The following is a 15,437-nucleotide window of genomic DNA, read 5'->3' as shown; positions in this document are numbered from 1 at the left end:
CAAACAAGATGTGCAAGCATACATTTCTAAAAGTTTTACTTCAGCAAATCTTCATATTTTCTTTTAAATCTCAATTACATTGTGCAGCAGTTATAACATACAATCCGTTTTGTACCACTTTACTGCAACAGAAAAATGAGGAAACCTACAACTATATGATTTAATTACACATCGCATGGCCACCATAAGTGACATTAACTTTGGAACCGATAGTCAAGGTCCCCTACTGATCTAGGTTTTAGTTAGTTTACTAATTTACATTTAGAGAACACAAACCAGAACAAAAATGGTTCACAAAATATGTAAAATTAGATGGAAATGCAGTTCAAAGCTTAAATTCAAAGTTAAATGTATAATCACTCAGGTGCTTTTTAAATTCTGAATACACAGATGCAATATTACCAGTTCTGCTCAATGCAAATTTGTGAATCAATTTATAAAGATTGTAAAATGAGGGGGGGGGGGAAATGGTAGTACATTTTCTTTGAATTTACAGAGTTTTAAAAAAACATGTATTATTTTTAAATTATTTATATTTTTCACCTTTTCTTACATACTAACCCAATGTAAATTCAAAATTCTTAGGATTCTTTCACTGGATGTGTGCCACACCAAATCACTTGCCTAATTATGGCCACAAGTCAACCTTTTTAGACTTGTATATACCACAGAACTGCTTTGTGTGTGCACATTAATACTTAAGTTTGCTCTAAAAAATCTGCAGTCAATTGGGGATTGCTGCACAATGGCTTACCAATGGGATTAGTCCATTTTAATCATTGATTAAATGGACACAAATACATCGATTAAATGCATCAAAATCTTGTCCGAAACAATTAGCTCACAAGATAAAATAAAACGATGTAGTTAATAATGACAGTTTCTCGCTCATACTATAATAAGTAAACAGAACTCCTTTGTACTTCGAAAAAATCTTCCAAATTTCAATGTTACTGCTCTGGCCAGATGGAGCACAATGGTACTGCCTGATCCTGTATATTTTTTTGTTCAACGTTCCAATAGTAATGCACTGAAGAGTTATAATCCCTTAAACTAAAAGTGGAACCTCAATTGCTTGCGCTCCCCTTTACCTGTATTAGATTATCTGCAAGAATTTTCCTTTTCAAAATGTTTGGACTAAAAGCTTGGCAATAATGCTCCTCCTGTCAGCAAGACCAGCTGCCACCTCAGCGGCTGCTCCACCAGCCGATCTGGCAGCTCGTGACTCTAGCCATCGGGCTGGTCCCAGACTCTAGAAAACCAGCCAAAAACATTAAAAGCTGTATTTGCTCACCTTCAATGAATCTGTCAGTATCATGGCAGAGCACTGTGGGAGAGTGCACGCTGGGCTCGGATGCTCACCGCTGTAACTGTGGTTGGTGCTTTGGCTGCCCGTTTCGGGTCGACTCCAGGACTCATGGACAGGAGGGAGCCAAGAGCTCATTTAATGGAGTAACTGTTGCAGCACCAATAGCTGCTTTGCCAACGAAAGCAATGGAAGCATGGCTGGCAGGGAGGACGGAGGCATTGCTGGCAGGGAGGACTGAGACAGGTGGGTGGGGGAAGCAGTTCATTCAAATGTCAACAGAAATCAACAGTGCCATTTGGAGATTCATCTGGCAAACGAGGCGTCCTCTCCATTATGAAAGATAATTGAGATTCCGCCTCTATACTTAGCTCCCGCCTAGAATGCAATCGCCATGTACCTACCTATCGGAAAGGTTGCAAATGGTCACAAGATAGATTGGGGTGAACATGATCCTTCTGCACATTTATGTTCATCCTTACAGAACATTAATCTTTCCACCTGATCATCGCAGCATCTAACTGTCTCTTAAATGAAACCAGTATCTTGGCTGCACTCACTCTTTCCTGGCAACCTGTCCCAGGTGTTAAAAGTCCTTCTTTCAAAGGGTGATTAACATCTGTCCTAAATTTGCCCTGCATGGCCCTGAGCCCGACATATCAAAGTACTGTTTGGAGTTTACTTTTACTATGCTGTTACAAGCTTGTACCCCTCTGATACATATTAGAATGGACCTAAAATGGTGTAAAACTAAAAATTCTATACAACTATCAATTTTTAACAAAACAGCTAGTTTATACTGAATGCTGTTTAATTATGTTAAAGAAGTCGGATATTTTCTAACTACCTGAGGTGGAGTAGGCGTGGAGCTCGGCCTCACTACAGGTGGTGTCGGGTTTCTGCTCCCCCCTCCTCCGGACATTATTTCTTCAGTGATGTCCTTGCCTCCCTGGTTTGGATCACGGATTCTAATCTGCAGAAGAGAAACCAACACAGCATTAAACTGTTACAGCCCTCACCATCATAAGCAACACTTCCTTTTATGGTCAAGACTTTCTGTCTGACACCAAAATGTTTCCTTGATCTAGAACATCGAACTTTATGGTAGGAAAACATCCCAAAGAGCTTTACTATTAAAAAATATTCTGCAATGCTGTTTGGTTTGGTTTTAGTGCGGAACTTCAATTTCTTCCAATGTTAATAGTGCGAGGCACTTGGGAATATGCTACCAAAACAGCTTCAACACTGTGGGCACACCTTAAGCATATAGACTATATAAGCAAGAAGAAACTGCACTGCTAAACAAGTAGGAACATAAATTAACAGCTGCAGTATACAGGCCCTGCAACATAGCTCGATTAGCTTTCTCCAAGGGAGTTTCAGATCAATTTGAGATAAGTTAAAATCTAATAGCCTGACTGTGATAAATGCCATGGTATTATCACGAGACACGCGCTGGCAGAACTAGCTTTGCTATTAATATAAAATAGTACATTGTGCTCTGTGTAAATGTAAAGCAGAGGCAAAGAAGATTGAAGATGGCCACCCAGCTCCAGCATGTCTGGCTCCAAGAAGGTGGTCTTTGTTCTAGGTTTCCAAACAGTATCAATGTGTTAATTAAGCCAGGAAGGCTTTATGAGAGTGAAAGAGAGAAGGGGGGGGGGGGGGGGGGGGTGGAGAAACAGGCATGCACGAGAGACGATGAACTACAAAAACATTTGAAACAGGGTGGTCCAAAACCAAAAACAAGTGTTGGCGGATGCTCCAGATCTCGTAGAGAGACTTTTACCACATTCACTCAGGAGCAGAGTACTTTTAAAAGATCAGGCCATTTACTGCCTTCACTGTACATAAGCACATATTCTCTGTGTCCTACTTGTTTAATTTCTGGAAATAAATTTAGTTAATTCAAAATCTGATCCCAACTCTAATGCGGTGTGTTGATATGCTGTCCTCTGAAATTGCTTGAAGGAAAATAAAATGCAGCAGGCACGAGTGATCTAGGATTGAGAGTCCGAAAGGATATGAGGTCTTTGCGGTGGCAGGAAACTGCAGAGTTGCAGCTTCTGGTTGATTGAGGATGTACAGTCCGCTTATGCAAAGTGCGACGAGACGGTTGCAAGAGAGAACAACTCAGTACAATACCACAAAATTACGTCAGACTGGTGTCAGCAAATTCTACGGTCACATGATAACTTCTGGAGAGCGGTGTATCAAGCATGGTTGTGCTCCTTCTACCCTGGCAAAATCCATCACCATCTAAACAGTTCTCCCAATCTGAATTCCAATTTTCAAGTTCAAAAAATATATAATGAAATATTACATGTAGAGCAAAATTCATAATCTCTCAATTCCCCTTCTGCACTGCCTTTTATGGGATGTGAAAACTCTTTCACCTTCACTGGACTGGACCCCTACTCTAACCTGAGACTTCTGCCTCAGCAGTATTCAGATCAATAGGATAATAATACGGCAAAAATAACAAACATTGACTGAGCTCCAAACAGCATTAATTGATCAGCAGCAGGCGAAGATACACACTTGGAGCAAGGTACAGCTCATTTTATTCCAGAACCAAGGGTATGACTGCAAAGCTGTACAATCTTGATAACCACTCCCAATGTAACAATGTGCACATTTTCAGAGTGCCCAAAGAATCAAGAGGGCAAGAATCTAGTCTCCTTTTCCAGATAACCTTTACTTTGACCTCAGGACATGTCCACAGACTGAGTGAAATCAACCAACCAACCAATAAACCGAAAGATCTTAAGGGACTGGGTGTTCTTATTGTAACACTTTTCGATTCATGTTCTGTATTGAGCAGTGTTTTTTATTTGTTCTCTAGGTGTGGGTGACATTGGCAAGGCTGGTATTTATTGCACATCCATAACTGCCATGAGAAGGCGATGGTGAGCCTTCTCCTTGAATTGCTGTTGACCTTGTGGTTATGGTGTTACGCAAGAAACAGGAGCAGGACTGGCCATTTGGTCCCTCGAGCCTGCTCCGCCATTCAATAAGATCGTGGCTGATCTGGTCATGGACTCAGCTCCACTTCCCTGCCCCGCTTCCCATAACCCTTTATTCTATCACTCAAAATATCTGTCTATCTCCATCTCCATATTAGATTAGTGAAAACAAACGTAGGTCCCTTGCAGTCAGAATCAGGTGAATTTATAATGGGGAACAAAGAAGCGGCAGACCAATTGAACAAATACTTTGATTCTGTCTTCACTAAGGAAGACACAAATAACGTTCCGGAAATACTAGGGGACCGAGGGTCTAGCGAGAAGGATGAACTGAAGGAAATCCTTATTAGCCAGGAAATTGTTAGGAAATTGATGGGATTGAAGGCCGATAAATCCCCAGGGCCTGATAGTCTGCATCCCAGAGTACTGAAAGAAATGGCCCTAGAAATAGTGGATCCAACACTGGATCAGTTCCTCTGGACTGGAGGGTAGCTAATCTAACACCACTTTTTAAAAAAAGGGAGAGAGAAAACAGGGAATTATAGACCGGTTAGCCTGACATCAGTAGTGGGGAAAATGTTGGAATCAATTATTAAAGATGAAATAGCAGCCCATTTGGAAAGCAGTGACCGGGCCGGTCCAAGTCAGCATGGATTTATGAAAGGGAAATCATGCTTGACAAATCTTCTAGAATTTTTTGAGGATGTAACTAGCAGAGTGGATAAGGGAGAACCAGTGGATGTGGTGTATTTGGACTTTCAAAAGGCTTTTGACAAGGTCCCACACAAGAGATTGGTGTGCAAAATTAAAGCACATGGTATGGGGGTAATGTATTGATGTGGATAGAGAACTGGTTGGCAGGCAGGAAGCAGTGTCAGGATAAACAGGTCCTTTTCAGAACGGCAGGCAGTGACTAGTGGGGTGCCGCAGGGATCATTGCTGGGACCCCAGCTATTTACAATATACATCAATGAAGGAATTGAGAGTAATATCTCCAAGTTTACAGATGACATTAAGCTAGGTGGAGGTGTGAGCTGTGAGGAGGATGCCAAGAGGCTGCAGGGTGACTTGGACAGGTTAGGTGAGTGGGCAAATGCATGGCAGATGAAGTATAATGTGGATAAATGTAAGGTTATCCACTTTGGTGGCAAAAACATGAAGGCAGATTATCTGAATGGTGACAGATTAAGAAAAGGGGAGGTGCAACGAGACCTGGGTGCCATGGTACATCAGTCATTGAAGAATGGCATGCAGATGCAGCAGGCGGTGAAGGTGGCAAATGGCATGTTGGCCTTCATAGTGAGGGGATTTGAGTATAGGAGCAGGGAGGTCTTGCTGCAGCTGTACAGGGCCTTGGTGAGGCCTCACTTGGAATATTGTGTTCAGTTTTGGTCTCCTAATCTGAGGAAGGACGTTCTTACTATTGAGGGAGTGCAGCGAAGGTTCACCAAACTGATTCCCGCGATGGCAGGACTGACATACAAGGAGAGGCTGGATCGACTGGGCCTGTATTCACTGGAGTTTAGAAGAATGAGAGAGGATCCCATAGAAACATATAAAATTCTGGCGGGACTGGACAGGTTAGATGCAGGAAGAATGTTCCCAATTTTGGGGGAGTCCAGAACCAGAGGTCACAGTCTGAGGATAAGGGGTAAGCCATTTAGGACCGAGATGAGGAGAAACGCCTTCACTCAGAGTTGTTAACCTGTGGAATTCTCTTCCAGAGAGTTGTTGATGCCAGTTCGTTAGATATATTCAAGAGGAAGTTGGATATGGCCCTTACAGCTAAAGGGATCAAGGGGTATGGAGAGAAGGCAGGAAAGAAGGTACTGAGTTGAATGATCAGCCATGACCTTATTGAATGATGGTGCAGGCTTGAAGGGCCGAATGGCCTACTCCTGTACCTATTTTCTATGTTAAATATATTCAATGGCCCAGCCTTCACAGCTCTCTGGGGCAGAGAATTCCACAGATTTACAACCATCTGAGCAGAGAAATTCCTCCTCATCTCAGTTTTAAATGGACGTGCCCTTATTCTGAAACTATGTCCCCTAGTTTTAGTTTCCTGTGAGTGGAAATATCCTCTTTGCACCCACCTTGTCGAGCCCCCTCATTACCTTCTATGCTTCAATAAGATCACCTCTCATTCTTCTGAACGCCAATGAATATAGGCCCAACCTATATGGGTGACCAGCAGGAAGAGCAGTGCAAGGAAGGTAGTGCAGAGGTCCCCTGCGGTCATCCCCCTGCAAAACAGATACACTGCTTTGGGTACTGTTGAAGGGGAAGCAGCAGCAGCCAAGTTCATGGCACCGTGGGTGGCTCTACAGCAAGGGAGGGCAGGAAAAAGAGTGGGAGAGCCATAGTGATAGGGGATTCGATTGTAAGGGGAATAGATAGGCTTTTCTGCGGCCGCAATCGAGACTCCAGGATGGTATGTTGCCTCCCTAGTGCAAGGGTCAAGGATGTCTCGCAGCGGGTGCAGGACATTCTGAAAAGGGAGGGTGAACAGCCAGTTGTCGTGGTGCATATCGGTAAAAAAAGGGGTGAGGTCTTACGAGACGAATTTAGAGTGCTAGAAGCTAAATTAAAAAGTAGGACCTCAAAGGTAGTAACCTCAGGATTGCTACCAGTGCCACGTGCTAGTCAGAGTAGGAATCGCAGGATAGCTCAGATGACTACGTAGCTTGAGCAGTGGTGCAAGAGGGAGGGATTCAATTCCTGGGACATTGGAACCGGTTCTGGGGGAGGTGGGACCAGTACAAACCAGACGGTCTGCACCTGGGCAGGACCGGAACCAATGTCCCAGAGGGAGTGTTTGCTAGTGCTGTTGGGGAGGAGTTAAACTAACATGGCAGAGGGATGGGAACCTATGCAGGGAGAGAGAGAGAAGTAATATGGAGGCAGAAGGAAAAGATATAAAGGAGAATAGTAAAAGTGGAGGGCAGAGGAACCCAAGGGAAAAAACAAAAAGGGCCACATTACAGAAAAATTCTAAAGGGTCAAAGTGTGTTAAAAAGACAAGCCTGAAGGCTTTGCGCCTCAATGCGAGACGTATTCGGAATAAGGTAGACAAATTAACTGCACACACAGCAGTTAACGGATAATTTGACATCACGGACATGGCTCCAGGGTGACCACGGCTGGGAACTCAACATCCAGGGGTATTCAACTGATTCCAGCGATGGCTGGACTGTCATATGAGGAGAGACTGGATCAATTGGGCCTTTATTCATTGGAGTTTAGAAGGATGAGAGGGGATCTCATAGAAACGTATAATATTCTGACAGGACTGGCCAGGTTAGATGCGGGAAGAATGTTCCCGATGTTGGGGAAGTCCAAAACCAGGGGACATAGTCTGAGGATAAGGGGTAGGCCATTTAGGACTGAGATGTGGAGAAACTTCTTCACTCAGAGTTGTTAACCTGTGGAATTCCCTACCGCAGAGAGTTGTTGATGCCAGTTCATTGGATATATTCAAGAGGGAGTTAGATATGGCCCTTACAGCTAAGGTGATCAAGGGGTATAGAGAGAAAGCAGTAAAGGGGTATTGAGGGAATGATCAGCCATGATCTTATTGAATGGCGGTGCAGGCTCGAAGGGCCGAATGGCCTACTCCTGCATCTATTTTCTATGTTTCTATGACGTTACAGATTGTGGCAGTATATAATTCTGCTGCTGATGGATGCCCAGTTCTGGGTGGCTAGATCGGTCCTCCTCTATCCCACTAAGAATTATAGATAAATGTCACACTAAAATGGAGGATGACTGTGGAAATATTTCAAGATATAAAATTAACTGTACCAAAACAGAGGTGGTGGGGGTCACTCATCAGATAGGCTAACTTCTACCATGTAGACCAATACAACATCCCACCTCTCCTTAAATTTGGTAAGACATTTAGCTGGATAGAAAGCTTTCCCCTTCCGTTGTGATAGGGACATCAGTACCAAAATGAATGCCCTTCTGAGGTGATTATATTTCTTTTAAATGTTCCCAATTTATGGGCAGGAGCCAGCAAAGGCAGCACTGCCATGATTGAGCAGCTTCTACTGCACTCGTTTAAAAAAAAAAGAGGCATGTTTCTTGAATGAAATTAGAGATGGGGGCGATAGGGCAATTGGATGCTTTCAAATTGACAAATTCAACCTATATAAACTGCACATTAAAATCTCATTTACACATTCAACACCAGGCACAATAATTTTCCCAAAGACATGTCAAGATTTGCGATCTTGCGAGTTTTTGCGAGTTATGAATTAAACCTCAATTCCACTCATCTACACACATATAGGGCCCAAGTTTCCACATGATTCGCACCTGATTTTTAGGAGCAACTGGTGGAGAACGGACTATTTTAGAAATCGCAATTCTCCACATTTTTTTTTCTGCAGTTCTAGTCAAGTAGAACAGTTCTAGTTTAGAACAGAATTTTGTCTTCAAAAGGGGGCGTGTCCGGCCACTGACGCCTGATTTGTAAGTTTCCACAGTGAAAATGTACTCCAAACTAAAGTAGAATGGAGCCAGTGAAGATTTTTGTAGAACTGAAAAAACCTGTTCTACACATTAAAAAATCAGGCGCAGGTTACAAATTAGGCGTCCAGAACGAGGTTGGGGGGAGGAAGGGAACTCATTAAATTCGACAATAAATCCTTATTTATACTTCTACAAATAAATCCAACCTGAATAAACATTTATAAGCCAAGAAAAGATTAAATAAACCATCTTCCTACCTGTGTGAAAGTGCTTCAGCCAGGGAGAATTCTGTAGCCGTTCGTGCCGCTGAGCGGGAGAGGGAGAGAGAGAGAGGGAGGGAGGGAGAGAGAGAGAGAGAGAGACAAAGAGAGAGAGAGAGAGAGAGAGAGAGAGAGAGAGAGAGAGAGAGAGAGGGTGGGAGAGAGAGAGGGGGGGGGGGGAAGAGAGAGAGAGAGAGAGAGAGAGAGAGAGAGAGAGAGAGAGAGGAGGGGGGGGGGGGGGGGGGGAGGAGAAGGGAGAGGTCAGGTCGGATCGGATCCAGTCCGGGAGTCAGGTCCAGTGGGGGGGGAGAGCGGGTGTCGGGTCTTGTCGGGGAGCAGGAGCTGGCCGTGGGAGGAGCCTTATCCACGCAGCCCCAGTGAGGCCATTCAGCCAGGGCTAGGGGCTGCGTGCTTTGGGCCCCTCCCACACAGTTCGGCGCCTGGACCTACTGCACTCACGTGCCGACTGTAGCGCGCATGTGCAGAGGTCCCGGCACGGTTTTCAGCGCAGGGACCTGGCTCCGTCCCCCCCACAGCTCGTGCTGACTGCGCCGAGGGCCAGAGGACCTGTAAGTAGGTGGAGAATACCGAGGATTTTTTTAGGCGCCGTTTTAGGCGCAAAAAACGGGCGCCCAGCTCGGAGGGGCGCCCGTTTTTTTCTTGTGGAAACTTGGGCCCATAGTATCACCTACTGAAAGCAGAAAGGAAGCAGCACATGGACTTGCCATACCGTTTTCTTTTCCCTCTTTGTTGGAGGTGGTGGTTGTTGTGTAGGCACTATCAAAGGTGCAGACGGCGAATACACAGGTTGACTGTAATATGATGGCGCTGGTGAAAGAGAAAGCACATTAGAGTTCTTTCATCATCTTTGCTCTGCAATCTTGGCGGAGGGAAACTTTATCATGGACTTTCTAAATTTCACATGCTTTAAAGTTCTAGTGACAAGTTGTCACTAGCAATTCAATTGCAGGCAGAGTCCCCTAGATGCACAGAGCTCAGAAGTCTGCTCACATCAAGATAACACTGAAATCAAACATGCAATGCTGAAGCGTCTGCTGCCAATGTAGATAACGGGCACAAAAGCAGAATGCCGTGTATTGTGATCAGGATCAGGGCCCCCAGGGCTTTGTGATTAAATAGGCATGGAAACTATCCCCGCCACAGAATCAGAAACAGGCTGTATCTGGTACCCCGCAGTATTTCTTGCAGTCTTACCCTGGGTGGTACTGCTGTTTCATGGGTTGCTATTGTTTTGTCTTTGCTCCAAATATTCAATTACAGACTTGTGGCTGGGCCAGTGTGCACATGCGCCGGATGGGGTGGTTCCACAGCTAGTAGGGCAGCATGGGTAAAACTGCAGTCATAACTTCTGAATTAAGAAGATAAGAAATATGAGCAGGAGTAGGCCATTTGGCCCCTCGAACCTGCTCCGCCATTTATTAAGATCATGGCTGATCTGATCTTGGGCTCAGCTCCACTTCCCTGCCCGCTCCCCATAACCCTCGACTCCCTTATCGTTCAAAAATCGGTTTATCTCCCTTAAAGTTATTCAATGACCCAGCCTCCACAGCTCTCTGGGGCAGAGAATTCCACAAATTCACGTCCCTCAGAGAAGAAATTCCTCCTCATCTCAGTTCTAGATGGGCGACCCCTTATTCTGAAACTATGCCCCCTCGTTCTAGATTCCCCCACAAATGGAAACATCCTGTCTGCATCTACCTTCCCGAGCCCCCTCGGAATCCTATATGTTTCAATAAATCCCCTCTCATTCTTCTAAACTCCAATGAGTATAGGCCCAACCTGCTCAACCTTGCTTCATAAGTCAACCCCTTCATCTCAGGAATCAACCGAGTGAACCTTCTCTAAGCTGCCAACAATGCAAGTACAGGTGTAACATTCAAAATCAGGAGTTCCGGAATCCGGACCAATCCATGGCGGGATGGTCCGGAAACCAGAAAATGTTCTGAAATCCGCAGTCCCCCGCCCTTCAACGGCCCGCCCTCCTCCTCCACCCCCCCCCCCCCCCCCCCGACAGCTCGAATGACTGACTGACCCCCACCCCAGTGGCCCGACCGACCCTCCTGCTCCTCTCGTGGCCCGATCCCCTCCCCGCCCCCAAACCTCCAGCGGCCTGACCGACCCCCCTCCCCACTTCGGCCCAGGCAAAGACTTTCCGAAATCCGGAAATACCCGGAATCCGGAACAGTCTCGCGGTTTCCGGACGTCACACCTGTATATCCTTCCTTAAATGATTATGATAAGAAAGGAGACCAAAACTGTACGCAGTACTCCAGGTGTGGTCTCACCAATACCCTGTACAGTTGTGGCAGGACTTCTCTGTTTTTATATTCCATCCCCCTTGCAATAAAGGTCAACATTCCATTTGCCTTCCTGATTACTTGCTGTACCTACATACTAACTTTGTGTTTCATGCACAAGGACCCCCAGATCCCTCTGTACTGCAGCACTTTGTAATCTCTCTCCATTTAAATAATAATTTTTATTTTTCCTGCCAAAGTGGATAACCTCACATTTTCCCACATTATAGTCCAATCTACAAATGTTTGCCCACTCACTTAGCCTGTTTATATCCCTTTGCAGATATTTTGTGTACTCCTCACAACTTGCTTTCCCACCCACCTTTGTATCATCAGCAAACTTGGCTAGATTACACTCTGTCCCTTCATCCAAGTCATTAATATAGATTGTAAATAGTTGAGGCCCTAGCACCGATCCCTATGGCACTCCACTAGTTACCATTTGGGAACTGGAAAATGACCCATTTATCCCAACTCTCTGTTTTCTGTTAGTCAATCCTCTATCCGTGCTAATATATTTCCCCCAACCCAGTGAGCTCTTATCTTGTGCAGTTACCTTTATGTGGACCTTATCGAATGCCTTTTGGAAATCCAAATACACCACATCTAGTGGTTCCCCCTTAACTACCCTGCATGTTACATCCTCAAAGAACTCCAACAAATTTGTCAAACATGATTTCCCTTTCATAAAACAATGCTGACTCTGCTTGACTGCATTATGATTTTCCAAATGCCCTGCTACTGCTTTCTTAATAAATAGACTCCAGCATTTTCCAAACGACAGATGTTAGGCTAACTGGTCTATAGTTTCCCGTTTTCTGTCTGCCTACTTTTTTTTTTAAATAGGGGAGTTACATTTGCAGTTTTCCAATCTGCTGGGACCTCTCCAGACCAGGGAATTTTGATAGATTGCAACCAATGCATCCACTATCTCTGCAGCCACTTCTTTTAAGAGCCTGATGACTGCAAAAGTGTAAAGGGCAGTAATCTTTGGTCGTTGTCTCCCAAATGTGAATGTACGGTTATATAGTTGTAAAAGACTTTTTAATTGAAAATTTGGCTCCTGGTGGTGCAAACTGGTGCGTTGGCGATCTGACTGGTGCGTTGGCAATCTGACTGGCAGACTATGGGTTGACTGGTTAGTGAGGTGCTGACTGATGGTTGGAGGTAGTTGTGGCAAGTAGGCGGGACAGCTGTAGGTTCTGCTCCTGCTCTCGCCTCTCGCCCCTCACCGGGGGCTGCAAGATGGCAGTGCAAATGTCGTACTCTGAACTTGTGTGTGTTTTTGTTTATAAAAAGACAAAATTGTGCCGTCACACTTTAAAAAACATAAAATAAATGTGTGTTGACCAATTGGTACGAGCTTAGATTCTACATTCTCGTGCTGCATAACTTGGTGGGGTCAGTCAAAGAAATTGGCTTTGGGGTGCTGCAGAATTCATGGGGACCTAAATGAAATGTATAAAATGCAGGATAAGACTATAGAAATTTTATTTTTCGAACAGAAGAGCCCCAAAGTGTGAGTGAAGCAGTCGCAGTTCACGGTCAGTTGGAGCAACAGTACAAACTGATGGTGAGAAACATCTACAGTGCGGGATACAGGATATGCCTGCTTAACCAGAACAGGTATGGGGGAAAGAAAGCTAATACAAAAAGGGTCACGGGGGGGAAATACTGAAACCCATCTCTGAACGTAGATCAAAGCTTCTCCCCTTACTTAGTTTTTTTTTTTCCTGGCTTCACCAAACATTTTAAGTAAAACCGTATTTAATTTTCACCACAATCAACAGTCCACCAAAAAAATCCTGCACAATCACATTGCAGCAAAAGCATTTGAGGTACAGTCACCATGACAGTTCTCACCCATTTTCCTCCCGTGAAGCACGTGGACCATTTTACCACGTTAAATGCAAGTATCTTTCTTCCTGTAACTATTTGCTCATTTCCCACACCAATTATTTTATTTTCTCTCTTTCTCCATCCAACCCATTGCTTTCCCTCATTTACATCCATTCTTAAACCAAGAGAAGAGGTCAGCCTACGCTGCAGACTTGCCAGGCTATTGCCGATGGAGCTGTAACAGTGGATGTGACGCATGTCCTAATATTAAGAAATGTTCAAAATGATCCATTGAGAATTGGAAAAACTTCCCCACTTAGTTTAGCAGGTTCACGTCAGTCAAGGTTCAGATCAGAGTTCCCAGTATTACAGGCATCACTGACCTCCCTCTACAGCTCACTACTAGTCACAGCCTTTTTATCTTCTATTAAATTGCAAATACTAACCACCATCATGTGTGAGGGTACTATACATTCACATTCGTAAGGGTGCACGTGCACATCAAATCAAAAGCTGCTGTGTATGTTACTACTCGGACACTAAGCCAGTGTTCGTCAGTTCAACAGTAATTGCATGCAGGGAGAATGGCCTCATCAATGGCTGCACATAACTGATCACCTTCACACAATGATGCAACTTACAGGATTTTCTAAACCCTGGCGCCTAGCCAGATCAGCTCATTCTTTGCAAGTCTGACCTTTGAACCTCCGACAGGACCAGCTGATGCACACCAATGTATTCTCACAGATATCAGCTCAGAGCCAGGCATTGTGCCAGAAATACAGCACTACAGCTTTAGCCAATCCCCTCTCTGCTAATTCAGCACTTTCACCCTTCCAGATAGAACCTTTGTCCACGCTCATTGTACAGAGCTGAAAAGTACAGCTAAAAAAAGTATTCAGCCCAAGTGTGAATTACTCTCATCAACTGTTTGGTTTTCACAAAGTAGTTTATTAATATTCAAAAGTAACCCTTATAAAAACAGAATTTTCAGGTTTGTCCAAAAGGCTGAGTGAGTAAACATACTGCACCATACGGTTGAGCCAAATAGACCAGGAGAGCCCCACGTTTGATTCCTGGTCTTTGCTAAGTTGGCCAATCTCAATGAAGGCAGCAGCAGGGCATTTGGCTTGTAGCGACAAATGCATGGTGGGATAGCAGAGAAAGACAGGGAAAAACAATCCTGCTCCCGACTGCTATCCTGCTGATACTTCCTATCTAGTCTCATGCGCAAAATAGCTACTCGAGTGTGGGAGTTTCCAGTGCTTGTGGAATTATACCCTTTATATATGCCACCATCTCCAAGATGAAAGGAGAAAATTTGGAAGAGGGAGGGTGGGGGGGAAACTACAAATTTCAAATTAGTTGCCATTTTTCTCAGTGACACCCACTTTACTTAAAAGATAAACCAGGAAGACAGATCAAGGCAATGTTTACAAACAACTGCCCAAGAGATCTGAGATTTCTGCATTCTTTTCTCTTCTGAAAGATAAATGGTTTCAGGTCTTCATTCTCGGTGGCTTAGAAACATAGGAATTTACAGCGCAGGAGGCGGCCATTTCGGCCCATCATGTCCGTGCCGGCCGACAAAGAGCCACACGACTCTCGGTCAGCAGCCCTGAAGGTTGCCATCAGCCACAGGATTATCAGCAAGTGCCTCGATTCTGCAAATCAGTATCTTTCCAAACTCTGGGATATGCCTAGCAGGAAGCATTCAGTACTGACCAGATGTGGCTGTGTATTGAGCCAGTTTGATCATCATCTGATTAGCACAAGACCAGAAGAATGCTCTGGAGCCACCCATTGACAGCTCTCAGCTGACATCAGTTGATCCATTCCTTGTCAAGAAGCAACTGTGAAATCCCAGGGTTTTGCTAGGAATATGAGGTTTCTGTGATTTTGTGAATTTTGGGAGAGGAGGTGGGAGAATAATTAATTTATGTTGCAAGTACTCTACCTCTGCAATGACCATTCTTGACAATGTTATAAACAGCATTTAGTGTCCTAACTTCAAAGTAACGAGTTCAGCCTATTTGAACTGCTAGCTTTGTATATATTTATATTTATAATATTGCATCTGGGTGAATATACATCCAGGTGATGTAGAGCTGCAGTTTTGCAGTCACTTTAACTGCACTGCAGAACCAGAACAGTCTCACTTCAACCAATCAAATTCAGGAGACCTAGGTTCCTCAAATCCACGATTTTAACCAATCACATTCCGGAGACCAAAATTCCTCAAGTCCGCAATTTCAACCTATCAAATTTCATA

At 44.4% G+C, this 15,437-nt stretch overlaps 1 protein-coding gene across 23 annotated transcripts in view; it reads right to left on the bottom strand.

Moving 5' to 3' along the window:
• Positions 1-15,437, bottom strand: part of LOC139228773 (eukaryotic translation initiation factor 4 gamma 3-like) — a 335,585-nt gene that overhangs the window by 147,769 nt on the left and 172,379 nt on the right. For all 23 annotated transcript variants that reach the window (XM_070860122.1, XM_070860138.1, XM_070860130.1 and 20 more), the window contains 2 exons: positions 9,739-9,836; positions 2,154-2,279 (listed from right to left, as the gene is read on the bottom strand). In XM_070860122.1, coding sequence (XP_070716223.1) covers positions 2,154-2,279; positions 9,739-9,836 — 224 coding nt within the window. The remainder of the gene's footprint in view (positions 1-2,153; positions 2,280-9,738; positions 9,837-15,437) is intronic.

Source organism: Pristiophorus japonicus, chromosome 18 (genome assembly GCF_044704955.1).
Source record: "Pristiophorus japonicus isolate sPriJap1 chromosome 18, sPriJap1.hap1, whole genome shotgun sequence".
Classification (NCBI taxonomy): Eukaryota; Metazoa; Chordata; class Chondrichthyes; family Pristiophoridae; genus Pristiophorus; species Pristiophorus japonicus.
This window is presented reverse-complemented; position numbering and strand designations above follow the sequence as displayed.